This window comes from Pipra filicauda, unplaced genomic scaffold (genome assembly GCF_003945595.2).
Source record: "Pipra filicauda isolate LSUMZ 115617 unplaced genomic scaffold, ASM394559v2 scaffold333_size800053_pilon, whole genome shotgun sequence".
Classification (NCBI taxonomy): Eukaryota; Metazoa; Chordata; class Aves; order Passeriformes; family Pipridae; genus Pipra; species Pipra filicauda.
This window is the reverse complement of record NW_024104458.1, coordinates 640497-666643: the sequence shown is the minus strand read 5'-3', so window position 1 is coordinate 666643 and position 26147 is coordinate 640497. Positions and strand designations below refer to the sequence as shown.

Here is a 26147-nt window from a genome sequence, read left to right as displayed (position 1 = left end):
GTGTGGCTCAGAGAACTGTCCTTGGTGGGGGTAGACCCCAGGTGAACAGAGACAGGCTCTTCTGAAATGAGGGGATGCTGTTGTGGGAGCCAACCTGGGAGCATTCCAGCATCTTGCTTTTCAGGGGAGACCTCCTCACTCTCTACAACTCCCTGACAGGAGGTTGTAGCCAGGTGGGGGTAGGGCTCTTCTCCCAAGAACCAGCAGTAGGACAAGAGGGCTGGGTCTTCAGCTGTGCCAGGGCAGGTTTAGGTTGGACGTTGGGAAGAAATTTTTTAGAGAGAGTGATCAGGCATTGGAATGGGCTGCCCAGGGAGGGGATGGAGTCACCATCCCTGGAAGTGTTGAAGGTGAGACTGGATGTGGCATCAGTGCCATGGTCTGGGAACCACGGCAGGGTTGGATCAAGGATTGGACTTGATGATCTCAGAGGTCTTTTCCGACCCGGTTGATTCTGTGATTCTGTGATTCTGTGATCTTCCTCCTGCAGGGAAGCCAAGAGGAGAGTTACCTTCAGGTGATCTGCCTTTTCTTTGCATTCACATTTCTGGAGCAAAGCTTTAGTTATAGGATTGTGGGGGTGTCACCAGGAGGTGGCAACTCTTGGCAGCCTGTGGGATGGTCCCCCTCAAAGACATTCCTGCAGGATGGCTGAGCATTGAGGGGGGGCTTGGGTGCCTTGCTGGGCTGGTGGGAGTGTGGGTTTGGGGTGTGAAGGTGATTTTTGCAGTGGGCTGGGTTTGAGGCATGGCCTGGCTGTCAGGTGGGCCCAGGGAAGGGGCACTCTCAGGTTGCAGTACACCTGGGACTGAGGGGGGTCTCTGGGCCGTCCCAGCGTGGCTCTTCCCGTTGCCTGAGGGGTGCAGTGTCCAATGAGTGTGAGTCTCCTGGCTGTGGCACCTTCTTTTGCCTTGATGCAAGGCTCAGCCTCCTTCCTGACTCTGGGAAGATAGTTTCCCTCTGCAGGGGTGGATTCCCATGGAGAGAGGCTGGCTGTGCTTTGGGGAGGGACATCCTCAGGCTGCTGGGAGTTGGGGTGCAGGGGGGCTCAGGAGGGCACCCCTGGCAGGGGGGTGGCACTGGCACACTCTGGCACCCTCGGGGTCCCAGGGCTGTGGTGCAGCAGTGCCCTGCAGCTGAATCCTGCTGCCCACCCTGTGAGTGCTTGTGGCAGCTAGGAAGGATAAGGATGGATAAGGATGGATAAGGATGCACAAGGATGTGTGTGCTGATGTGGCTTTTTGGTCCCATGTCTCTCTGAGGGGTCTGTCCCCCTCTGGACCTGCTCCTGTCCTGCTCCCTGCAGCACATGCTCCATTCCTGGCCTTGCCAGCAGCTCTGGACCTGCCAGGAGCCTTCTGCTGGCTCAGCCCCTCCAGCTGGTCCCCTCGGGGTGGAGGTGCTGGCTCTGGGCTTTGGTGCTCAGTGTGTTTGAGCTCCTGTGCTGGCTCTGGGCTTTGGTGCTCAGTGTGTCTGAGTCCTGTGCTGGCTCTGGGCTTTGGTGCTCAGTGTGTCTGGGCAGACACATCCCTTGTGCTACTGTGACAGGGCTGGGGGGTGCTGGAATCTCCTGTGCTGCTGCTTCTTGCCCACAAATCATCTGCAATGATCACTAATGTATTTAGTGCTGCTGGGAGCTCAAAGAGAGCCCAGGGGCTGGGCTGACACTGCCTTTGCTGCGGGAACAGCTCTCTACTGAAGCCTTGAGCTGCAGCCTCCTGCTACTGCTCATCTTGAGGGTTTCTGAGTGATGTTCTGACCCATGAGGTCACACATTTGCATTTGGGTGTGATGTGATCCAAAATGGAAGTCTGTCCCAATGTCTGGGAGCTGCTTAATTTATTTTAAACAAGAGAGAAAATTCCAACCTTCGGGGAGTGTCACAGAAAAGCCTCTGTAGTCATCCTGTCTGACTGTGTGCAATAAATCACTGCACAGAGTTTAAACCCTGCACAATGTGGTTATTTGCAGGCACAGAGCTAACACTGAGCCTGGTGTAGGTTCCAGCACAAGGGGTGTCTGTTTTACAGGCTCTTCAAGGTGTGAATTGCAGTGTTTGGAGATCCTGACTGCAGGTGGCCCTGAAAGGGCCAAATATAGGTTGGTGTTGGAAAGAATGCAGAAGTAGAGGAAGGTTCTCCTCTGAGCTGTTCCATTTGGTGAATTTGTTCCTTCTGGTGGTTGTGGGACAGCTCTGGTAGTCCCAGCACATAGACAGGATTTGGAAGTGAAGGTGGTACCTTTTGATCTCAGGAATACTGTGTACACCTGGAATCACAGAATCACAGAATAGCTGAGGTTGGAAGGGACCTCTGGAGATTATCCAGACCAACCCCCTGCCCAGGCAGGGTCACCTGGAGCAGGTGACACAGGAACACATCCAGGTGGGTTTGGAATGTCTCCAGAGGGGAACACTCCATGCCCCCCCTGGGCAGCTGTTTCAGGGCTCTGCCACCACCATGGAAAGAAGTTTTTTCTCATGTTGAGGTGAAACTTGTGTTCTAGTTTATGGCCATCACAGCTTCTCTAACTTTTCTATTTGCCAACTGATATATGAAAAATTCCTGCAAATGTGTTCAGACCTGGCCTAGGGCATCATCCCATTCAAGATTTTAAACCCAAATAGCACAGTTTTTGTGTATCTTGAATAAATCCTGTCTGCAAAAGCTTTGGACTGATTTGAGCACTGGAATAAGTGCCACTGGAGGAGGTTGCCCAGAGAAGCTGTGGCTGCCCCATCCCTGGGAGTGTCCAAGGCCAGGTTGGACGGGGCTTGGAGCAAGCTGGGCTAGTGGAAGGTGTCCCTGCCCATGGCAGGGGGTGGAACTGGATGAGCTTTAAGGTCCCTCACACCCAAACCATGCTGGGGTTCTCTGATTCAGTGTGGACCCACATTTCTCACCCCAGAGGACTTGGAGTGTGGGAGTTTGGCTCCATTTTTTCCCACCTCCTCGTGTCATTCCCTGCAGGGCCCGCACCCCTCCTGGGATGTCATGTGTAAAACCTGTCAGAAAAATATTTGCTGCCTGGTGGGAATGAGCAGCCTCAGAGGGACCAGTGTGGAGCCCTGAATGTGGTCCAGGGCTGTATTCACACCCTTCCCTGCTCCGGAAGTATCCTGCTGAGAGGAAACTGCATATCAGTGGTTTATTGCATTGTTACACATGTTTGATTCAAACCCAACATATTCAGACCAAATTGACTTAAAATCAAGTAGCTCAGTAAGTTTTTCCTTTGAAAAACACTTGCAAATTTGATCTTTTTTCACTGGAAGTTTTCATCTGCAGACACTGGAGTTTCTCTTGGGAAGAAAGAAAATCCTTCCTGTAGCAACTCCCTGTGCTGCTGTGATGAGCAAATTAATGCTGTGAATCTGTGCTGGAGCTTGTTTTGCCTTGGGGATGCCCATCTTTACTGCCCAGGGAGAGCCTCTGGACAAGTGTCAGAGAAAGGCCACTGTCCCCCCTTTGCCCAGGTCACAGAATCCCAGACTGCTTTGGGTTGGGAGGGACCTTAAAGACTATCTTGTTCCACCCCCTGCCATGGGCAGGGACACCTTCCACTAGCCCAGGTTGCTCCAAGCCCCGTCCTACCTGGCCTTGGACACTTCCAGGGATGGGGCAGCCACAGCTTCTCTGGGCAACCTAATCATCCTGAGCCCTGGCTCTGTGTGGGCACATCTCTGCACCCACGGGTGCACAGGTCCCCTGTGGACACTGTTCCTGTTCACACCCTTGGCCTGTGTCCCTGCTGCTGGCAGGGTGCTCTTTGAACTGGATCACAGCTGTAGTGGGGGCAATACTGGAGCCTGTGTGGACGTGCTTCACTGGAGATGTCCCAGCTTGCTCCACTGGAGGGTTAATGTCCCAAAGCATTCTCTGTTCCTGCTGGGAGCGAACATCACTCAGTTGTGTCAGGGCAGGGTCAGGTTGGATCTCAGGAAAAGGTTCTTCCCCCAGAGGGTGGTTGGGCACTGACCAGGCTCCCCAGGGCAGTGGGCACAGCCCCAAGGCTGCCAGAGCTCCAGGAGGGTTTGGATGATCCTCTGGGGCACAGGGTGTGACCCTTGGGGATGGGCCTGTGCAGGGCTGAGGGTTGGACTCGCTGATCCTTGTGGGTCCCTTCCAACTCAGCACATTCTGGGAATCTGTGATTTAATGCCTTTTGGGATGTGGAGTTGTCCCAAAGGGAAAGAGCAGGGAGAACCCAGGTTCCCTTCTCCATCCAGTAGATCTGAATGCTGGAAAAGTGATTTGCTGATGGCACAGAGGATGTCAAGGCTCAGGGACAGGCTGGGATATGACAGGGATTACATGCCGGGGTGATTTTGAAGTTGGCTGTTATGGACAAGTCACCAGGACAGTTCACAAGGAGCTTTTTTGGGCACTGTCTTGGCAGATCTAGAGGGCACTTAGGCAGGTGGTTTGTCGAGAGGGAAAAAGGCAAAAGGGCTGGGCAGGGAGTGCCATCAAACCTACATAACTGAGTGAACAGCTGAGGCAAAGCTGTTTAGTAAGGAACTGTAGGAAGGGAGAAGGGAGAGGAGATGAGCCTTTGCCTGGGAAATGGGCCGTGTGCTCTGGTGGAATTGTACCTCGATCTACTCTAATTCATGATGGGAAAAGAGATGGTGTTTGTCAGATTTGTGGCTGTAATTCATCTGATGGGCTTCTAGTGCAACAGAGAAGGATCCCTTGGGCTGGGGGAGAGTGGGCACTGCAAACAGGGCTGGAAGGGTTGGGATCACTCATAGGACTTCAAGGAGAGACAATCCAGATGACCAGTTTCCTGACATGAATGGGAAGCACAGTGAGAGAACATGAAGTGTGTTCCTCTGCCTTCCTCTTCCTGTTCCCAGTCCTGTTCAGTGGGAAGAGGGACTCCCTCTCCTGAGCCACTCTGCTGGTGATGGCCAGGAGATGTTACCAGATGAAAAATCCTTTCCTGCTCTCTGACATTTCCTTTGCTTCCTCCCTGGCTCATTTCTGGGATGCTGGAGAGGTTCCCCAAGCCTTGAGTCATCCAGCTCATGTGAGAGGTGGACACTCACCCTGAATCCCTCTGGCATCTCACACAGCAACAGCTTAACTCTTTCCTGAATGGAGGTTTCCATTTTCCTCCCTCCAAAGGAGGGCAGGTTCCAGCCCCTGGATTTTTCTGTGGGATGCTGACAAGTCCAAGCTGCAGGTGCAGAGTCTGCAACATTTGGAAAAGTCCTTCTGAAGGATGTTGTGACATGAACCCATGTCCAGATTACCCCAAATGCTGAGGCATTCCTGAACTGCCCTGCCCAGCATCCCCATGATATGCCCCAAATTTCATTTGCAGCTGAAATGTTCCCCTGGTTCAAGTCAGCTCTCTCCAGGAACACCCCTGGAGCTTGAGCTCACACAGCTCTGGAGTTGGTGGTCAGGCTGCTCCTCTGCGCAGACAGACCCTGGGCTTCATCTCCTCTGCCTGTGTGGGTTTACCTGGGTTAGATGTTGTGGAATGACACCAGCCCCAGGCTGCAATAACCCACAGCCTGGGGACAGGACAGCTCCTGGGCACTGCCAGCTCCCAGTTCAGTTCTCTTCTGGCAGAGCAGGGAGTGCTCCTGTACCGGATGGAGGAACAGATAAACAGGAACACTCTTCCTCCCTGGTTTTGTGCATCTTTACACAGCTCAGCCTGAACCTGAATTTTGAGATAACCAACAAATGTGTTCCTTTCCCCCCTCCAGCTTTAATTCTGGGGTTGCATTTCCCAGATGCTGGCAAGAAGAAGAGTTGATATGGTGCAGTTGCAGTACTGGAGAGATTTTAAAAAGGCCCAGGCACCATGAGGTGATTTCAGAGGGTCCTGGGACTGTCTGCACAGGCTGGAGCTCGCTGTCCATGGGGCTGTGCTGGGGAAGAGGGATGGAAAGCTCTGGGGCTGTGTTGGCAGAGGGTGGGTAAGCTTGGTGTGGATGCCACTGAGGCTGCTCAGCTTCCCTGAGAGGGAAGGGTGTTTGCAGAGCAGGAAGGTGCTACACCTGCTCTCTGTTTGCCAGAGTGGTGTTTTCAGCACTAACTCATTGCCTGGCTTGTCTCAGGGTTGGGGAATTCCTGGGAAGGCTGTTATCTGATGAGCCACTTAATGACAATCTGCTGGCCTGTGAAAACAGACCTTGCCCTGTGTCCTCACTGGCTGCTCCAAAGCGGGTGGAAAAGGCTCTTCAGGATGGCTTTTCCTCTTGGAGGCTTAGCATAGAATCATAGGATCAGAGACTGGTTGGGGTTGGAGGGACCTTAAAGTTCCTCTCGTTCCACCCCCTGCCATGGGCAGGGACACCTTCCATTATCCCAGGTTGCTCTAAGCCCTGTCCAACTTGGCCTTGGACACTTCCAGGGATGGGGCAGCCACAGCCTCTCCAGGCACCCTTCAGGCTGTGCCATCATCCAGTGCTCCCAAAAACAAGCCCCACAGGGAGGAGCCCTGCAGGGATTGCTGTGCCCTGCCCTGCTCCCTGCACATCATCTGCTGCAGCTCTCCTGCCATCCTGTCACCTTCTGGTCATCCCAGATTTCAGTGGGCCCCTGCTGTGGCTGCCAGTGTTTGTTCTTTGGGCACCACCAGTGTGCCCAGCAGTCCAAAAGCCACAGGAAGAGCCGTGGTCCCTCCCACCCCCCGGCACGGGAGCAAACAGAACTTTCTCATCAGACCTTGCTCGTGGGCATGAAGTAACCAGGCAGCAGTTGCCCTGTTTTGTGCACAGGATATTCCCAGGGCCAGTGGAAGGTTTGCTCTGTGATTTAAAGCCATTGTAGTCTGGAGCCCATTTCCGAGGTACTTCCCCTCTGGGATCTCTGCTGGGATTGGCCCCGGACCAGCACTGGGAATGTTTGAGGCCAGGGCCTGGCAGGGCTGGGCTGGGAGCCCTGTCCCCAGAACACCCTGCCCTAAACCTGAGGGGCAGAGGAGCCCGGGGGAAGGACCTGAAGTGCATCCCCTCATCTCTGAGGGGAACATCTACCCCAGGACAGAGGTTGCCCAGAGAGGCTGTGGCTGCCCCATCCCTGGAAGTGTCCAAGGCCAGGCTGAACGGGGGTTCTAGTGGAAGGTGTCCCTGCCCGTGGCAGGGGATGGAATGAGCTTTAAGGTCCCTTCCAACCCCAACCAGTGTGTGATTCCATGGCCACGACCACCCCAGGAACATGTCTGCTGGCAGAGCTGGGGAGACAGTGGTGAGAGAACAGCCCTGGGCTGGGCTGGGCACCAGCTCAGGGCACCAGAGGTGTCAGGCTGAGTCTGTGTCGTTGTTACTGGGACATTTTAGCTTTGCAGTGCCATGCAGATCCCCAGGTGTGTGCTGGGTCCTGCACAGAGGGGCATGTCTGCAGTGTGGGGTCTCAGTGTGCAGAGTTTGGGGACCCCTCCCTTGATGTGCTGCTCTCTGGGAGCTCCTCAGCTGATCTATGGACTGCAGAGCCAACAGGCCCTCCTTGGGGGGTGTCTGCTGGGTAACCAGGAGCTCTGCTTGGCCAAACCCCTTGCCTGTCATCTCCTCCTGCTCCTGGGCACCGTGGGGCTTGGTCTGAGCCCAGGGGTGAGCTGTGCCCATGGAGCAAAAGGAACCTCTTCCTGCAGCTCACCCCTGGCTGTAACAGGGCCCGTTTGGGGCTGGTGTTGGTCAGTCTGGGCCCTTCCCTGCAGTGTGTGTGTTTTCCCCCTGCTCTCCCACAGCAGAGTGCTGGGGGTGCCCCAGAGCCATGGGCTCACACAGCACCTGCAATAACATGTTTTTCCCAGCTCTGGGGGAAGGCAGGCGGGCACAGAGCCACTGGCAGCCACTTCAGTCACTGCTGTATCTGGTGGCAAACGCCCCCTTCACGCCATCTGCATCCTCCTTTCCCAGCACCGTGAGATTAAACCTGTTTTCTCTTTGTAAATATTGGCAGGGCCGGGGCAGCCTCCCTGAATGAAAACAATGGTGGGGAGGCCAGTTCCCAGCGTGTGCAGGGCCTGGCACAGCCCCTGCTCACCCACCTCCTGCCCCAGCTCCCTGGGGGTGGGCAGCTGGGTCCCCAGCGTGGACACAAGCTTATCCCACATCCCAGTCCTTCATCTGGCTGGATCCCAAAGGACTTTGCAAGCAGGAGCTTGGGCTCTGGAGGCAGCTGGGGGTGCTCAGCCCCTGGGGGCTGCTGCCACTGTCCCCAACACAGCTGAACATTATTTGGGGGGAGCAGGTTGGTGGATGTGCTGCAGTACCACAGCTGTAGGGATGGGACAAGGAGTACAAATTGAAAGGGGGCAAATTTAGGTTAGATATCAGGGGGACATTTTTTACTGTGAAGATGGTGAGGCCCTGGCACAGGTTGCTCAGGGAGTCTGTGGATGCCCCAACCCTGGCAGTGTTGGATAAGGCCTTGAGCAACCTGGTCTAGTGGGAGGTGTCCCTGGCAGGAAGGGTTGGGACAAGATGATCTTTAAGGTCCCTTTCAACTCCTTACCATTCTATGATTCTGTGGAAGAGGGAGAAACAGAGCTCCTCCCTCGGGAAATGTGTGTTGGAGAGGTTCAATGTCACTGTGAGGGAATAAAGGGCTGGGATCTCACTACACAGAAATGATGGTAAAATATGTCCAGCTTGGAGAAATGTAATTTTGACTGTTCATGTCCCCCCTCAGCCTTGCACACCATACCGGGGTAGTTACCTTTCTCTGACTTTTGGACCAGAGGGCAATCTCCTCTCCTGGCTGTGGTATTCCCAGGTGGCTGGGGCAGGGAGTCTGCAACTGGCTGAGTTGGAGGGAGGGAGGGAAAGGGGCACTTTGCTCTCAACAGCCAGCAGGAGCTGAGCGTGGCTGGATGTAAATTCAATCAGAGAGATGGACTGTAATTGAATCAGAGAGGGGCTGCAGGGCAGGGGTAGGTGAGCTGCCGTCTGTCACCAGCAAGGGGATATGAGATGTCCTTGGAATTGCTTTCGGCCTCGCTCCAGGGGAATCACAGGAGCTCTGCAGGGCTGGGAATGTGCAGTGGTTGCAGCATCAGTGTGGGCACTGTGCTCCTTGCAGCTGCACTGATGGATTTTAGGCTCTGCTCAGCTCTTGCTTCCTTTCAGTTCTGGCCCCAAGTGCTGTGAAATGCCAGCCTGGATTTCCATCCCAGCATATGGGTACCCATCCTCTCCTATGAAAGTGGGAACAACTGGGAACCTTCCTAGGGATGAGTGGGTAGCACAGTGGTGCAGCCTGGGGAACTGCTGGCATGGGAGTGGGAGAGACTGGGACATCTGGGATGGGAAGGAGCCCCTTGACACTCCAGGGATGCTCAGAGCATCACTGCCACCCAGGATCTAGGGGGTGAGGGGGACCCCACTGCTCTGTGTCCCTGAATCCCAAACCTCTCTTCATTCTGAATGTGCTCAGGAATTTTCATGCATTTGCAGTGTTTAAGCCTGTTTCTGCTGTAGGAATTCATGTGGTGATGTCCAGACTTAAGAAAGCCCAAACCTTGTCTTTCATGGAAGTCTCCTTGGAGGGGCAAAGGACTGAACCAGAGATCCCTTTCCCTGGAGGTGGCGTGGGAGCTTGGTTTATTTACCACTTCAGAATGGATTTTGGATTAAACATGAATGAATTCACATCCAATGCAAACAGTGATTTAAATGGTGTGACTAAAGAGCATTTCCCCTTTTGGCTGTGCTGTGTCTCTGGAGTCACAAAGCTGCAGGTTCCCTCAGACCTTTCTGGGAAAAAAAAACAGGCTATTGGGGACCTGCCCTTCTGGAAGGAAATTCTAGGAAAGAAAAGGCCTTTTTCATGCCCCTTAGTGAAAGACACTTTTTTCTTTCTTTGCACTCTGTCCTAAAGTCCTGCTTTTGGTTTTTTTTTTTTTTTTCTTTTCCCATCTGGCCACAGAAGGAGAAGATCCAGCCTTGGGCATTTCTGGACCCTTCCTAAAGCAAAACCTGCAAAATCCCAGCAGGCAGCAGATGTTACTAATGCTTAATTTTTAGCATGAAAGAGAAGCAGTTTGAGGGCTGGGAGACAGCTGCTGAGAGAACTTGGTCAGAAAGTTCCTTAAATGAGTGAGATTTGGCCCAAAGAAAACCTGTCCAAGAGGAACAAGCCTGTATCAAAAAGGACACGTGCAGGGAAGGGGCTGTGGCACAAGAGAAGGTGGACTCAGCTGGGATGATCTCCCATCATTTCTCATAATTCCTTCCTTGTTCACAGAGAGTGTGTGACCAGAGCTTCATCCCCAAATCCACCCTGAAGTGTGCACTAAGTGAGGAGCAGGATGGGGAGGCTGCTCTGAAGCCTCCCTGAGCTCGGTCTTTCCTCCCTGCCCCACCCAGCCCGAAGGCTCTTGTTCTCATCAGTTCATGCTCCGGTGCCTCATTTGTGTTTGCATATGGCAAAAAGCAATTTCCACTCTCTAAATTAGCTTAATAGACACTCAGGTGGCACAGGGTGCAGAGCTGCTGGTGCTGTGCCCGTGCTGTACCACTGCACTCCTGCCCTGAAGGCAGGGTCAGCTCCCCTGCACCACCCAGCCCTTCTCCCTCTCTCTGGAGGAGATGCCACTGGGAGCTGATTTCCCTCTCTTTGCTCTCTCTGCCTGGAGCACAGGACACGGTGTGAGCTCTCCTGTTAGACCCACGCTCCTCTGATGTGCTGTGTGGGGAGCAAGGAGTTTGCAAACACAGGCAGGGCCTGCGACACACAGCTAATGACCTTCTCCCTGCCTGTGTTTCCTTTACGTCAGAAGTCGGAGTGCTTATTAAGTTTGGAGGCTTACTCCCAGGAGCAGAAGAAGAGGATCTGCTGGTGTCTGGCTGAGAACATCACCAAGCAGCAACATCCGGCATCAGCTCCTACGGAGAGCAAGGTAAGAGAGCCGGGCGGGAGCTGGAAAACCTGCTCGGAGCGCCGGGGCTCGGCCTGCACGGGGGCTTTGCTCTGTGGTGCTCCAGCCAGGAGGGCACTGCTGGAGGCTGTTTGTTTGCCAGGTGAGGAGTGAGTTTGTGTTCAGGAGCTGCTGTGTCTGCAGCTTCCTGCCCTGCTCGGGGGAGCAGTCACTGCATTTGCATCCTCTGGCTGGGCCGGGCTGGGCTGACACCTCCCAGCATCTCTATTTGCACAGCTGAGCCCGTGCAGCCCAGTGTCCAGCCTTCCCCCAGAGCTCGGCTCTGGGGCAGGACTGGGAGCAGAGGGAGAGGCTCAAACTGTGATCTCTGGGCCCTGATTAAAGGCCGAGGTCATGGGAGTAGCAGTGCAGAGATTTGCCCCTTCTGTGCCCTCGGACGGGCTCAGGTGTTTGATCTGGATCCCACAGGTGGCCCCAAAGCACAGAGGTCATTTGGTAGGTGCTGTTTTTTGTACCTAGCGAGGCAGCCTCAGCACTTTTCCCACACTGAAGAGCTTCAGCCTGGCTCGAGAACGCTGTCTCAGCAGCTCTGACAGATGGATGTGTGTTGGAGGGGTTTGAAGCACTGTCAGGCATGCCTGCCCTGCATGGCTGTCCTTAACACCCCTGTCTGCCTGGCTTTGGGGCTGAGGCTGCCACCATGGAGCTCTCTGGGACAGGGACAACCTCTGCTGGAGTCATCTTGTCCCCTGGGGGTCGGGTTTGGATTGTTGGTGGGTGACCTGTTGCTCTGGCAGAAGAGAAACACACTGTGCTGAGTGTTTGAAGAGCTCTGGGTGAGGCAGAGGGGGGTAAAACCCCTGGATCCCTGCCTTGGCTGGTGCGTGGTGGAGGAGCAGCCCCTGCCCCACGTCATGGTGTGGGTGCAGCGTGGGCTGGGTGGCCCCGAGGAGGTGACTCGGGAGGTGACTCGCTCTCGGTACCCGCGGGCACAGCAGGAGCCGGGGGCAGGGTGACGTGGCTTTTGCTCTGCAGCCTCCAAACTGGGTCAGCACAAACATCTCCGCAGGAGACAGAGCCTCCGGATTCCTTTTCCTGCACGTTTCAGGAGGACTAAAATAGCAACAGCTCCCAGAGCCTGAGAACAGCGTTACCAGCCAAAGCTCCCGCACCGCCAACGGCCCCGGGCGGCTGATTCAGACTGACACGGCTCTGTTCTGCTCCTCCTTTCCTGTGCTGCATCCTGCTGGCACAGCACCGTGCCCGGGCAGGGGGTCCCTGTTGGCTTGGCATGGGGGGCACCATGTGATGGGGCTGCTCTCGGGGCCTGGGCCTGGCTCTGTGCTCGGCTGTGTGTGATCCAGCCACGGGCCGGGGATCATGTGCAGGGACATGTTCCGACCTGAGCATCTTAAAGACATCCTAAAAGGGGCATCCTGCTGGCTCTCCATCATCACAGGTGTTCTGGGACCGTTTGGGCTTTCAGGTGATGGTGCTGTTTGCCCTCCCCATCCCAGACTCTGTTCATGGCAGGGTGTGAGGCTGTGGCTCAGAGCAAAGCCCTGGAGTGTCTGCTCCCTGAATTGTAGGAGCCTGGCTGCTGGACAGGTGAAAAAATACTCTAGAAGACATCACAAACCTTTTCAAGGCTTTTCTGTGCCTCAGTAGGCAAGCGGGTGTTCCTTGGGTGCTGTGGAGAGCCAGGGTGGGCCTTTCAATGCTGTGACAAAGGGATTTTATCTTAACTTGCCAAAGCTGATGGAAATCCCACTGGTGGGGTCCATGGCCAGGAGGGAGAAAAGGAGCATGAGAGCAACCACCAGGCACTTAACTGAGTTCATAGCACCAAATCCCATCCCAGCAAGGTGTAAAGTGCTCAGGATGCAATTTTAAAGCAAATCTGATATGAAATGCAGGAAGGAGCAGCGTGAGGAAGGAAGAGCAGCCCTGCATGGGGCTGCAGCTCCTGAGGAGACAATAAAGGTTGTCAGAGCAGGGTGAGCACACAGGGTAGGAACCTGAGCTGCAGCTGAGGCTGTGCCCAGGCTGCACCACAGCTGGTTTGTAAGGGCAGACCCCTCAGGGGGTGCCAGTCCAGCAGGAGGCAGGAACTGGGATAATCGGTTTCTTTTTGCAACTGATCCATCCGTTTGCTTACAAGTCATTTGATACTGGGGCTATTTAGGGGAAAAACCCAGTGTCTGTGCTCTGTGAACAGACAAATTAAGCTGGAAACATCAGCCTTGACAGGAATCTGATTTGCAAAGCCTTCAAAACTGCTCCAGCTCAGCAAGGGGCAGCTCGTCTCACTGTGGCCGAGGGGATGTGGGCTGTGCTGTGCGATGTGAGCAAAGGGCTGGCACAGCCCCTGTGCCAGGCAGAGATGTGCCATGTGCCAGCTGTGCACTGGAGCCAGAGAAAGGGACACTGTCTGAGCAGACAGCAGCTCCTCAGGAGCCCCTGTAGCTGCCACACCAGTGTGTGAGTTGGGAACAGCTCTCGCTTCAACCTGCTCAGAAATCAGATTAATTTGGGGCTTTGAGATGGTACCTCTTGTTTTTCAATTCCCCCCTGAGCCCTGCCTGGGTAGGGCGGCACAGGAAGGTCCCTGTGGCTCAGGGACACGGCTCTGCAGAGCTGTCAGTGCCTCTGGCAGTGTCTCCTGGGAGGATGGTGTCAAGCCTGGAGGATGATCCCTGTTATGGAGTCTGTGTTGGCACTGCTGCTTTCAGAGCAGCTGGTTTTGGAGCAGAGCTGCCAGTTTCTGGGAGGCACAAGCACATGGTGCATGTAACATCCACTTCTGGAGATGTAGGAGGAGAAAGCCATGAGGGATACAGCCGTGTTCCCACTGGGCTTTTCCTGCCAGAGTCAGTGCAGAGGAGCTCTGGGGATAACTGTGGTTGTCAGTGAGGTCTGACTCTCTGTCCCTGGTGTCCAGGACATGTGGTGGAAGTGGGGTTCCAGTGGCTTCTCTGCTGCCACTATAAGACTTGAGTGAATTTCCCTGAGCTGCAACCCCATCCTGTCAGTGACAGCAGGTCCCAGGAGTTGTTCTGGGGATCTTTTATCCATCAGCAGGGCCTTCCCCCCTCTCACCCTCAGGTCTGTGTCTGCCCCAGGATGCTGCTCCCTGTCCTGTGCCTGTGCTGAGCAAGCATCTAGAAAATGCATTCCCAGGGTGACACAGCTCGGCAAGAAATGTTCCCAAACGTGGATGTGTGGAGCCTGGAGCTGGGCTGGGGCTGTGAGGAACCACAGCCATGGCAATGTGATTATGGCAGAGCAGCTTTCTGCATTAACTGAGTTAGTGAGGCGGCCTCCGTGGGCCGGGTGATGACTGTCTGGTTCACCCTCCATCCCTGCACTGGGCCTGCTCCTAGCCCAGATTGCATTAACATGACTGAAGAGAGGGCAAACTGCAGGGCAGGGGCAAGGGCAAGGCACAGGGGCTGGAGCTGCTCCAGCTGCTTTGGCTACAAGGGAAAAGGTTTAGCGGCAGGACCCCCTGCATGTAACGGACCTGCTGCCACCAGCTGATTCTCACTGCTTGTTTCTTTGTGTCTTCCACACTCAGAACGGCTGATTACTCTTCCTTCTGACTCCGTGACCTGAGATTACCTCGGAGATGATGGCTGGCTGTGTCTGAGAGATGCAGATTATCCTTAAGCTAAATAATTACGGACACTCGGTGGTGTGGACTTTGGGAGTCCAGGACGGGTGCTCCCCTTGTTTCCCGAGGGAGGTGGTGGATGCTCAGCACTTTCCAAAGCCCGGCTGCCGTCCCTCTCCCGTGGCTGCTGACGGTGTGAGCAGGCGTGGACCGACCCTGTGCCCCGGCCCTTCCTGGCAGCGCTGGCTCCGGTGCCGGGAACGAGCCGCCGGTGGGATGCGCGGCCGGGGGGGACCGGCCGGCCCCTTGCTGGCCGTGCCTCTGCTCCGGAAGGGCAGGGCTGTTTCTCTCACTATTTACAACGTGCTTGACAAGTGCGAGTAAATGAGCTGTCAGCAAAAGCAAACTGTGTAATCGAGGGTGATTGAAAGCAGGGCCGGCGGGAGGGGCGGGAGGGGCGGCCGTGCCCCCCGGGCACCTGCACCGTGGGGACTGTCCAGGGGCGGTGACCCCTCTCCTGTCCCATGCCCTGCCTCCTCTTCCTCGCCCTGAGCACCCCCGTGTGCCCCATCCCGCTCTGCCCCCGTGTCCCTCTGCAGCCCCTGTTCCCTGGCACCTCCCTGCTCCAGTAGCACCCATTTTCCACACACTCCAGACCTTCCTTTGGATGGTGGCCATGTACACACTTGAGCAGGCACAGCAGGGGCTACTGCCATGGGGGTGGCTGTGACAAGCCCTCGGGGACAAGGTGCTTGTGACGAGGTCGGGGACAGGTGGGGTGAATGTCCCTCTCTCTGAGCAGGGTGCTCCACTCAGTTCAGTGTAGCCAGAGTGTGACTGACTGGCTGTTTGATGGGGAAGGAGGGGAGGATTTTGTACCTTCCTATTTTATTTTTGGCCCAAAGTCTTTCCATTTTGGGCTGGAAACCTGCTGCCCTGTCTGTGCCAGCCCTGCTCCAGGGGGTTCACCTGCTGCACATGGCCAAAGGTGCAGGAAACCTGGATCTTCACCAGAGCCTGCTTTCCTTCCATGGTGCCAACACCAGAGGTTGAGCAGGGCTGGGCATGCCACAGCAGCACCTGGAGGGCCAACCACCCCCCTGTCCTGTCCCAGCACCTCATTTGTGCTGTCAGGGTGCTCAAATAAGGGAGAAAACCTTCAGGTTGATTCTGCCCCCATAAGAGTTTAAGCATGAGATGGCAAGACTTAAAGCCAGGTCACAAAAATAAACCAAAATGCAGCCCAGCTCTTGCCCTGGGCTGGAAAAACTCAGTACCAAGGACAGTCAAAGGCTGCTCCAGTAATGCCATGAATTTGGGAGGCTGTGGGACCAGAAATGCTCTTCCTCTGTGAGTCAGACTCCAGCTCAACTCTGTCCACTGAAATATCTGGAGGAAACTGTCCCTGCCAGAGACCCCTGCACAAAGAGAATCCTTGAATCCATGGTGACAACCTCGATGCACAGTTGGCACGTGGATCTCACCCTCAGCACCTGGCAGGCCAAGGGAAGGACAATGTGCTGACTTTAATTAAGCAGGGACAGGAGTTGCAGAGGTAGCAGTGGGTGTGACACAGCTGCAAACACGACAGAAGTAGATGCAGTTTGAGGTACCCCAGATCAATCAATGAGCCATATTCTTGCTCGGTTTGTAGCCCTCTTTCATGGGAACAACCCCCACATGCTACCAGGGCACAGAAGGCTGGGAGGGGTGGGGTGATGTTACAGCTCCCTGTGAGGCTTCAAAGCCCATCTGTCCTTCATGAATTTAAGGACCCTCCCTCTACAGTAGCCTGTTTATGCCCCGCAGTGCAGGTGACCCCCAAGACTGAAGGGTCCCAGGGCTGATCTTCCACCTCATCATTCCCTCCTTACATAGAATCCCAGACTGATTTGAGTCAGAATGGATCTTAAAGATCCTCCCTCCCTGGACAGGGACACCTTCCACTAGCCCAGTGGTTGCTCCAAGCCCCATCCAACCTGGCCTTGGACACTTCCAGGGATGGGGCAGCCACAGCTTCTCTGGGCAACCTGTGCCAGGGCCTCCCCACCCTCACAGCGAAGAATTCCTTCCTAGTATCTGATCTAAACCTGCCTTTCTTCAGCTTAAGGCCATTCCCCCTTGTCCTGTCACTCCAGGCCTTTGCCCAAAGTCCCTCTCCATCTCTCTTGGAGCCCCTCTATGTGCTGGAAGGAGCTCTGAGGTCTCCCCAGAGCCTTCTCTTCTCCAGGCTGAGCAGTTGCACATCAGTTGCTTCCAGCCCTGAGCACAAGGACGCAGCCCAAAGCCCCAGGGGGCTGGGATGTGCCTGGCCACTCCTGTGGGGCAGGATGGGATGCTGGGCTGGGATGCTGGGCTGGGGTACTGCTCTGTTGATCGCCTCCCCATCACCAAATCCTGGCTCCTTTGCTCTCACTGTCCAGCCCAGCCAGCTCTGGGTGCTGGCCCTGGTGGCCTGGAGGTGCTGGGGGCTCCCAGCCCAGGGGAGCCACTCCCTCGGCCCCAGAGCCGCTGGCTCACGGTCCCTGCGGCAGCCGAGCGTGTGCCGGGAGTGATGGGGAGGGGAGCAGATGGGCCACCCGAGAGCCACAGCTCCCGCTCCATTTGTTTGTTTGCTTAGCTGGGCTCCGGAGCCATCAGGAGAGCAGACCTCTCCTCCCCTCCGGCAAACAGCGGCTCCCGTTTCTCCGGGAGATGTTCTCCCAGCTGCAGCCAGCGGCACCAGTGATCCCGCACCCTCCCTGAGCAGGAGGGCTCGGGGGGTCAGCGGGGACACGAGCAGCCGCCAACACTCCCATCGTGGCCAGAGGCATTTTGAAACCCGGGAAGGTCTGTTCCTGTGAATCCCCAAAAGGGCTGGGGAGAGGGGGAGCGCCGGCAGGAGCGGCGCCGACAGCCGGGGGGGGCTGAGCTGTGTGAGATCATTTGCACGGGGTGGTCAAAGGCACAGACTAAGTGCTTTGAGCCAGCGCTGCTGTGATTTAATGAAGGTACTGGAAGTGCTTTGGCGCAGTGCTGCTGGCTGAGCACTCCTCTCTTGTGCCCACCAACTCCTCTTTGGAGGAGCTGCCCCTGCTCTTCCCTTCCAGCCTGGTGGGGGGCTGTGAGCGTGTGGTTGGGCAGACTGGGGTGTAAAGTGCAAGTTACTCCTTGCAAAAGTTACTCAAACCCTGATATCTTTGCAAAGTCAAAGGATCTATTCGAAATGCCAGGGGGTTTTGGGTGGTGGTGCCCAGAGTGGTGTGGAACTGGAAGGCACAGGTTCCTCCTGCCCCCAGGGCATCCTCTGGCCTTCTGTGAGTCTTGGTGTCCTGTCCTGCAATGAGCACCTTCCTGATGGAGCAGCAGGGCAAGGCTTGCCAGCACCATTGCAGGAGGGCTCTGTGTGGCTTTGGAGCCACCAGTATTGGTTTTGGTGCCATTTGGGATTCCTCTGTCCTGTGTGTGGCTCTGGCCCTCTTGGAGCCAGTTGCAGCAGAGCTGCTCTGCCAGGTCCCCTCCTCTCAGTGGATGTTTCCTTCCAGCGATCTCTGCTGGCAGCAGGAACAGCTTCCAGCGCCAACCTCGTGGTCCTGTGTAAGTGGTGTTGGGATGAGTCCTTCCCAGTGGCTCCGCAGTGGTTGAATGCATCATCTCATGCTCCAGCTGTCACCTCCCTCACCCTGCCCAGGGGACAATGCTCTGCCCCTGCTGACTGCGCTGTGGGAAGATTCCCTGGCTGAGCAGCACCGAGTCACCACGGCAGGGAAAGGATGCTGAGGGTGTGGGCTGAATGCCAATGGCAGGATCTGCTGCCTCCTGCCCCTTCCCCACCCCTCTGCTTTTTTACTGCCAGGGATATTTATGGCCCAGACATCATCTCACCATCTCCGGTCCCACCGCGCTCGCCCTGCGGCGCAGGGTGCCCGGGTCGATGAGGCTGCAGGCAGGAGCTGGTGCCCAGCCTGGGGCTGTGTCACCATGATGGACACAGTGTGGTGACTCTGGGCAGGTTTGAGTGGTGGCTGCTTCACTCCTGACTGAGAGGGACCAGGGAACCCCAGGCTGGGGGTGCTCTGAGTCTCAGGGACAGCTGGGCACCCACAGTGTGGTGACATCCTGTGTCCCACAGACCTGCAGCCAGCCAGGTGGCCTCAGGGAAGAGTCAGGCACAAACCTCAGCAGGCCCAGCTCCCTTCTCCAGTGCAGGCAGGATAGGTGCTGAGCACAGCCCTGGGTGGCCATGTCATGTCTCTGCTGTCCATGGTGACATTGTATAGCTGAGCTCAGCTCTGTATCCAGTGACAGCAGCCTCTACCTTTCCTGTGCCACTGTAGCTATGAGGAAAAGGAGGCACATTTCCTCTGCTCCATCCCAGGAGCATTCAGGAGGCTGCAGCTGGCTGGGAGCAGGGAGATACGTGTGTGCCCCAAGTCTGTGCTGGAGGAGGGCTGAAGCACAGCTTGTCACTGTGGCAGTGAGGACCCATCAGTGAACGGTGGCCGTGGGGCAGATAACCACCAGCTCCTCTGTGAGAGTGGCTGTGCACACCCCTCACTGTGCACACCCCTCACTGCACACCCCTCACTGCACACCCCTCACTGCACACTGTGCACACCCCTCACACACCCCTCACTGTGCACACCCCTCACTGTGCACACCTGCCCTGCACACCACTGTGCTGCCCTCACTGCACAACCCCTCACTGCACACCCCTCACTGTGCACACCCCTCACTGCACACCCCTCGCTGTGCACACCCCTCACTGTACACCCCTCACTGCACACCCCTCACTGTGCACACCCCTCACTGCACACCCCTCACTGTGCACACCCCTCACTGCACACCCCTCACTGTGCACACCCCTTACTGTGCACACCCCTTGCTGTGCACACCCCTCACTGCACACCCCTCGCTGTGCACACCCCTCACTGTGCACACCGCTCACTGCACACCCCTCATTGTGCACACCCCTCACTGCACACCCCTCACTGCACACCCCTCACTGCACACCCCTCACTGTGCACACCCCTCACTGCACACCCCTCACTGCACACCCCTCACTGTGCACACCCCTCACTGCACACCCCTCGCTGCGCTCTCTCCCTGTAGCCATCAGGACAACTTGCCTGTCTCGGTCAATAAAGTGTGATCCCAGGAGGAGAAATGCCCAGGGAAGGCAGTTGGGTCCCCAGCCCGGTGTGTGGGGGGGTGTCATGAGAGGGCACTGGCTCTGGTGGGAGAAGAGGAGGGGCAGATGATCGGGGGGGCTGTCCCCTGGATGGAGACCATACACCACCCTGCCCATTTATCCTCCCCGTCACTGCCCATCAGGGCCGAGCTGCTCACGGGGGTTGTGGTGCAGAGGGCAGAGCGCCCCACTGCAGAGCATCTCCTGCTTCAGAGCCTTCCCTTTGCCACAGAAATCGGTTTGGGAAAAAAACCACCTGCGAACTTGCAGCAGAGTTTCATTGAGCAGAAGCACCGGGACCGATCTGCGCTCGGTGTCGCTCGGGGGCACAGGGCAGGAGCAGGGGAGCTGTGACAGCTCTCGGGGTGATGTATGGCTCTTCCCCGAGGCAGAGCGGCCGTCCACTGCCATCAGCAGGTAATAGTTACCTCCAGGGAGTGCTGGCAGAGCCGTAAATAGCACGAGGGGCACGAGGGAGCCGTGTCTGGGAGAGGCTGGGGCGGCTTCAGCTGCTGCTTGACACGGACATTAATAACGGCGGGGGCAGAGCCAGCGCTGCGCCAGCATCCACCGAGCCGGCGCTGCGGGCACATGGCGGGGCCGGGGCTGCCGGGGGAGCTGCTGCTCGCTTGGCCCGCGCTGCTGGGATGCAACTGAGAGCCTGCATTTGGTAGGTTTTGCTTTCAGAGGCTGCGGCCCGAGGGCTGGACCCTTTGCTGGGCAGGATCTGCGCACAGGTTGAGGAAGCGGCGTCGGGAGCGCTGATGTCCTTGTAGATCCAAGGCGTCTGCTCTGCTCCCTGCGCTGTTCCCCCTGAGCTGGGCTGGTCCCTGCTCTCTCCTGGGGAACCTGTGGCTCCTGCCCAGTTCGTTTGCTGCCGGGCTGGGCTTGAAGGGTGGGGAATGAGCATCTAGGGGGAGCGAAGGTGCCTTTGTAGCAACGGGGACTTTTTGAGATTCCTGTTCAAATTTGGGCTGTGCTGTTGGCATCGTCTGGCTCTTGCTGTGGGATCAGCATTGCAATGTGCTGGCAATGTGGGCTTTCTGCTCCGGGACTTTGACAGCCCTTTGGATACCCTCTGTGCCCTGGCACTGGGGACCGACCAGCAAATCCAACCCTTACCCCTGAAATCGGAGCCATGTGCTCGGAGCCTTGGCAGGGATGGAGGGCACCGGGCAGGGGATGGGTTGAGGTTTGGAGCTGGGACTGCTGGGCCAGCTGTGGTTCGGGGCCGGCAGCCGGTGCTGGGGTGGTCTCAGGGCTCTGGTAACTCGGCGTGGGGAGGGCTGGCCCCGGGCTGTTGGCTGAGCCCCTCCGCGGGCGCTTACACCGAACTGCGGGGTGCGAGGTTCACCTGCGGACGGGGCTCCCTCCCCCGCATCCTGCCGGGCTGCTGCCCTCGCCTAAGCGTCGGCTCCTGCTTCCCACCGTATTTGGGGGAGGGAGCGGCTCCGGGAGGGGCTCAGAGCCGCGCCGGGGGTGGGCGATGCCCCGGGCAGAGCCCCGTGCACGGCGACCCGCTGGGGATGGAGGGCTGGGAGTGCGGTCGGTGCAGGCTGCTGGCACGGGATCGTTCCTCCCTCGGGGAGGCCTTTGCATGCCAGGGCTCTGAGGCAGCTCAAGCCCAGGGTTTTTGGGGTGGTCTCCCATCGGAGCCGCACATCCCTCCCGGCTGCCCTGCCCCAGGCGCTGTCAGGTCCTGCTGTTTGGGTTTCTACACCCGAACCGCTTTTGCTGTTACACTAATTGCTCTGTATCAATTATTCATGGATGCAGTAATGAAACAGGGGCTGTGCAGTGAGCCCTGGGCTCTTTCTGGCCCCGCAGAGCCACCGTGGCTCAGGAGGGTGAGGAGAAGAGCTGCTCGGGGGATGCTCCTAGTGACCACTTTCAAAATGACTCCCCTGAAGATTTTCTCAAGTTTTGGTAGTTCTACTTTGCATTTCTGGCTTTATTTTCTTCTCCTCAGCCCCGTGCTGTGTGTTAGATGCTGTTCCCTGTAGCCATGACCTTCCTTGGTTCTCAGTGGTCACGTTTTAGATCCCGAGGTGCTCACCATCAACGGCTGGGGAGCGTTTCACAGTTCTGATCTGATGGATCTGGGCACAGTTTGTCCCATGCTAAGACCTGGAATTGTAATATTGTAACTGTAATATTTTCCTTCCTACTTCAGAAAGGTTGATGTTTCCCTGGGGGATGTAGGTGCTGTTTCCCTGCAATTCATCTGCTGTGGGGAGGGAGGGATGTTCCTTCCAGCACAGGGAGCCCACTGCCAGCAGCAAAGCTGCTGCATATCTCCCAAAATACCCCTGGATTGGGAGTTGGTCTCATTCCCATGGAGTTAAACACTTTTGGGGGCAGGGGAGGCACCTTTGAGCAAAGGTAGATTGGAGAGGGTTGAAGAGAAGCTGGAGAGGTTCTTCCAAGGGACACACAGAGGATGAGGCTGCCGTGGTCTGGGGACAGCCCACGAGATCAGCTCTTCCAGGATATCCTGGGAGGTTCATTCACTCCTCCCAGGGTGAGAGTGCAGTTGGAACTCTGTGTCCTTTGTTCTCCTGCTCACATCCATGTCCATTACCTGCAGGGACTTCCCTGCTTCTCCCGATCCCTGGTTTTGGCTGAGGAGGTACCTGGGTTCAGGGCAGCTCTTTGAGATGTGTTTCACCTCCTCATCCTCAGCATTAGCACAAGAGAAAGAGAAAACCCGAACATTCCCATCAGGAGCCAGGAAAGGCTGAATTCAATATCCCTCTGTCCAGGCATTACTTGAGCCACTGTGGCTCCATGACTGTGAAGAGCAGAGACTTTGAAATTAGAAGCTGAGAGCCTCAAAAAAAATCCCTGACCTCCCCCAAGCTGGGGATTTAAAGGAATGCCACATGTCATGGTCCTTCTGGCAGTGTGAGTGCTGGCAGCACCAGGGGAGGGCAGGACAGGCTCCAGCTCACAACTGGGCTGTCTCCATGGCTGGTGTTTTCCCAGCTGGAAATCCCAGCTGTGGGCCACCAGAAAGGCCTCAGTATTTAAAAAAATATTGGAGAAGTTGAGACTGTGCTGATAAACTCACATCTGGTGGTTGAAATTTGCTCTGCTGGGGAACTAGAACATCCTAGTTGTGAGCAGCTCAAAAAACCCTGCTTGAATTACAGACCAAGGAGCAAGGTTTGCAGTACTTCTCACCTGTTTTGGTTTCAAGAAAACTTGAAAAAAACACGAAAAAACTTGAATTTTTGTGTCAGTGAGTGACCCTCGAAGGCAAAGGGAGCCCAGGAAGTGGGTTATAGGTGCAGGATTTCAGGATGCTGGAGCAGGCAGGGTGGTGTTGGCTTTTTCTGGAGTGGGTCAAGGCTTGTTCAATGGGGAGGTCAGTGTCAGGGACTCTACTGCTGTTGTTCTGGTCTCAGACCTATCATCCTCCTTCCCTAAAATCCCCCCAGATAGCCATCCTGGGGCCTGCAGGCAGCTTTTTCTTCTGCTTTCTCTTCCCCTTCTTGGGACATTCTGCCTTGGCCACTTAGAAACTGAAACAGTGAAGTGTGAGGTCCTCCAGGCAGGATGTAAAGCCCCTGGGCCTGCCCAGCTCCAGAGAGGGAAACCCAGATGCTGGGAATGGGAAGAGCAACGTGTTGGGTGCAGGGAGAGCCAGATGCTGAGAACAGGGAAACCTGCACCCTGAGGTCAGGGACACCCAGGGGTTGAGAGCAGCGAACCCAAGACACTGCTGGGAGAAATCCAGATGCTGGCTGCTGGCTCTGAGCTACTGCTGCTGCAGGGAGAGCATGGGATGTTTTGGATGGTGAGGTGGAAGGACAGCACCTCCCTGCTCAGACAGCACCAGCACGGCCTCCTCCTGCTGCCTCCTCCTGCAGCCCCTTGGCCACAATGATGGTGAGAAGGTGCCAACCCCTTTAGGTACTGGAAAAGCTGCTAAAAGGCTCTGGGGAGACCTTGGAGCCCCTTCCAGTGCCTAAAGGGGCTCCAGGAGAGCTGAGGAGGGACTTGGGACAAGGGCCTGGAGGGACAGGACAAGGGGGAATGGCTTCCCACTGCCAGAGGGCAGGGTTAGATGGGATACTGGGGAGGAATTCTTGGCTGTGAGGGTGGGGAGGCCCTGGCACAGGTTGCCCAGGGAAGCTGTGGCTGCCCCTGGATCCCTGGAAGTGTCCAAGGCCAGGCTGGACAGGGCTTGGAGCAACCTGGGCTAGTGGAAGGTGTCCCTGCCCATGGGTAGAACTGGATGACCTTAAATGTTCCTTCCAACCCAAACCAGTCAGTGTTCCTATGAAACCTCGTCACAGCCCTGTCCTTGATGTCCCAAATCAGCTTTGGGCAGCAAGGTGGCCCTTGACTTTGTGCTGATGAAGTCCCTGGTGCCTCCAGCCAGGCCCAGGCTGGCTGGGATGGCATCACTGCTGCCTCCTTCCCTGTCCCTGCCCCACATCAGGTGATGTTGAGCTGAGCTCAGCCATGGCCCTCCCTGTGCAGACAGGATTTCACAGCCCTGGCAATGCTCTCAGCCTGAGATGGAACCAACCCTCTCTCGGTGGTGAGGCTCCTGCTCATCCCTCCATGCCAGAGAAGAGCAGCAGAGTCTCTGATTGAATTAGTGCAGGGATTTAATTTAATCCCCAAATGTCTCTCATTTTAAAGGAGCTGTTCATTTCCTTCTAGGCCCTTATCTGATATGGGCACCCAGCAATATGAAGCAGAAGGACTGGACAGATAGGCAGCTGTTTTGGGAGGGAGAGTTTTATGGGGAGGGGCTTGAGGGCTGTGTGGGTTTTTCCTCTAATTATTTCATGAAATAATGATGACAGTGATTGCAAGACAAATAAAACATAAACAGCATTATTAAAGCACATTCTGGTGCAAATAGCATCCTTGCCTGGCAAGTCTGGAAGCATTCCCTTTTCACAGGGAATTACTGTGGGGGCAGTGAAACAGCCCCAAGGACGGGGGCAGTGCAGCATCTGCTTTGTGCCTCCCTCCAAATCCAGCTGTTTCACGGATGGGTGGATGTCGCATGTGGGGCCAAGGACATGATGGTCTCTGAATTTTAATCTTCACACTCACTGGGGGAGTTCAGGTGATGCTGAATCACTGTCTGGGGCGAGACAGGCTGGAGAGGGACAGAGCAGGTGCTCTCTGTGCTACAGGTGCCAGGGGGACACTGTGGGTGTGACAAAAAGGGACAAGGCACACACAGGTGGACATGTGTGAGCTCCTCTGTGTGCTGCCCACTGGCTGTGGCACTGAACTCCAGCATCTTTCTGGAAACCTGGCTGGCTCTTTGACCCGTCAACTCAGGCAGGTGCCCGTGGGTGCTGCCAGGTGCCCACGGTCTCTGACTGTCCCCTCTGTGCAGAGTGGGGCTCACACCCCTCCAGTGTTCCCTGGGGGTGTCACAGCAGCAGCCCAGCATCTGCACACAGCTGCCTGGGGATAGCCAGGGGTGGGTTGTCATCCCCACACCCCTGTTCTGTCCCAGGGATGGCTCGCAGGGCTCTGCTGTCATGAGGTGGGACCCCCAACAGGGATACAAGCTCTGTCTGCTCTGTGTGCCTCTTCCCAATGGGAGGTGAGGCCAGATGGGTCGATTCCCAAGGCTGCTGCTCCTTCTGAAGCTGAAGTCAACTTAATTTGTACAAAGGGAGGTGGCTTTGCTAACTCCAGCTTTCTGGTTGCCATCAGGCTGGTGAAAAGGCTTGGACTCAGCTGGGAATACAGTGACTTCTTTTCTGGGTGAATTGTTACTTGGTGGTGTTCCTGTGGAACAGCCCCTGGCTCATCCCTACACGATCTCTGTAGGTGAGAATTGCTTCCCAAAGGGAGGATTTTTCTCTCTTTTGGTCTTCTTTCCTTGCTGAGCTGTTTTTGCCCCTTCAGCTTAGATGGAAAAATCCCACAGGACCCCATTCTGGCAGGGGAGGGCTCATCGCAGGCTCCCTCCTCCTGCTCACAAAAAAACCCCTTGGAGGTTTTTCCCTTCAGCTACTCCTGGTTTTTCCCTTTAAAAGAACAGAGCTTGCTCAGGCCTTTCCCAGCAGCAGAGGAAAGCTGGAAAACCCATCCTGAAGGTTTTTAAGCTGATGAGAGTGGCTGTGGTTTTGCTGGGGAGCCCCACAGCCGTGGCTGGGCTGAGCTTGGGCAATCCAGAGATGGACAGAGTCCAGCCCTTCCCTTCAGCATTTAATAACGTGGTGCAGGAGGGGCTGGAGCTGCTGGACAGAGCTGCTGGATGTCTCTGCTGCCCTTGGGGAAGATCCCTGCAGGGCTGAGCCCCTCCAGCAGCTCCCAGGAGACCTGGAGCCATCAGTGAGGATGATGTGCCTGGAGCTGAGCTTGGCAGCACTGTTGGGCTGAGCCACCCGCCACTGGCACTTTGGGATTCCTCAGAACCCACCTGTGCTGCTGGGTGCTGGAGGGGAGAGCTGGGTGGCTCCATCCCGCTCCTGCCAGGTGGGAGAACCCAGTGCTCCAGGGATCAGGAGCAACTGAGGCCAGAGCAGCTTGGCACCA

The 26147-nt window shown here is 56.3% G+C and overlaps 1 protein-coding gene across 5 annotated transcripts in view; it reads left to right on the top strand.

Moving 5' to 3' along the window:
- RGS3 (regulator of G protein signaling 3) overlaps window positions 1–26147 on the top strand; it is a 93798-nt gene that overhangs the window by 56683 nt on the left and 10968 nt on the right. For 3 of the 5 annotated variants that reach the window (XM_027727229.2, XM_027727230.2, XM_027727231.2), the window contains one exon: window positions 10741–10863. In XM_027727229.2, coding sequence (XP_027583030.2) covers window positions 10741–10863 — 123 coding nt within the window. Of the gene's footprint in view, window positions 1–10740; window positions 10864–19965; window positions 20043–20246; window positions 20296–26147 lie in introns of those variants that run through there. The other 2 variants (XM_039383963.1, XM_039383964.1) reach the window with 2 other exon arrangements.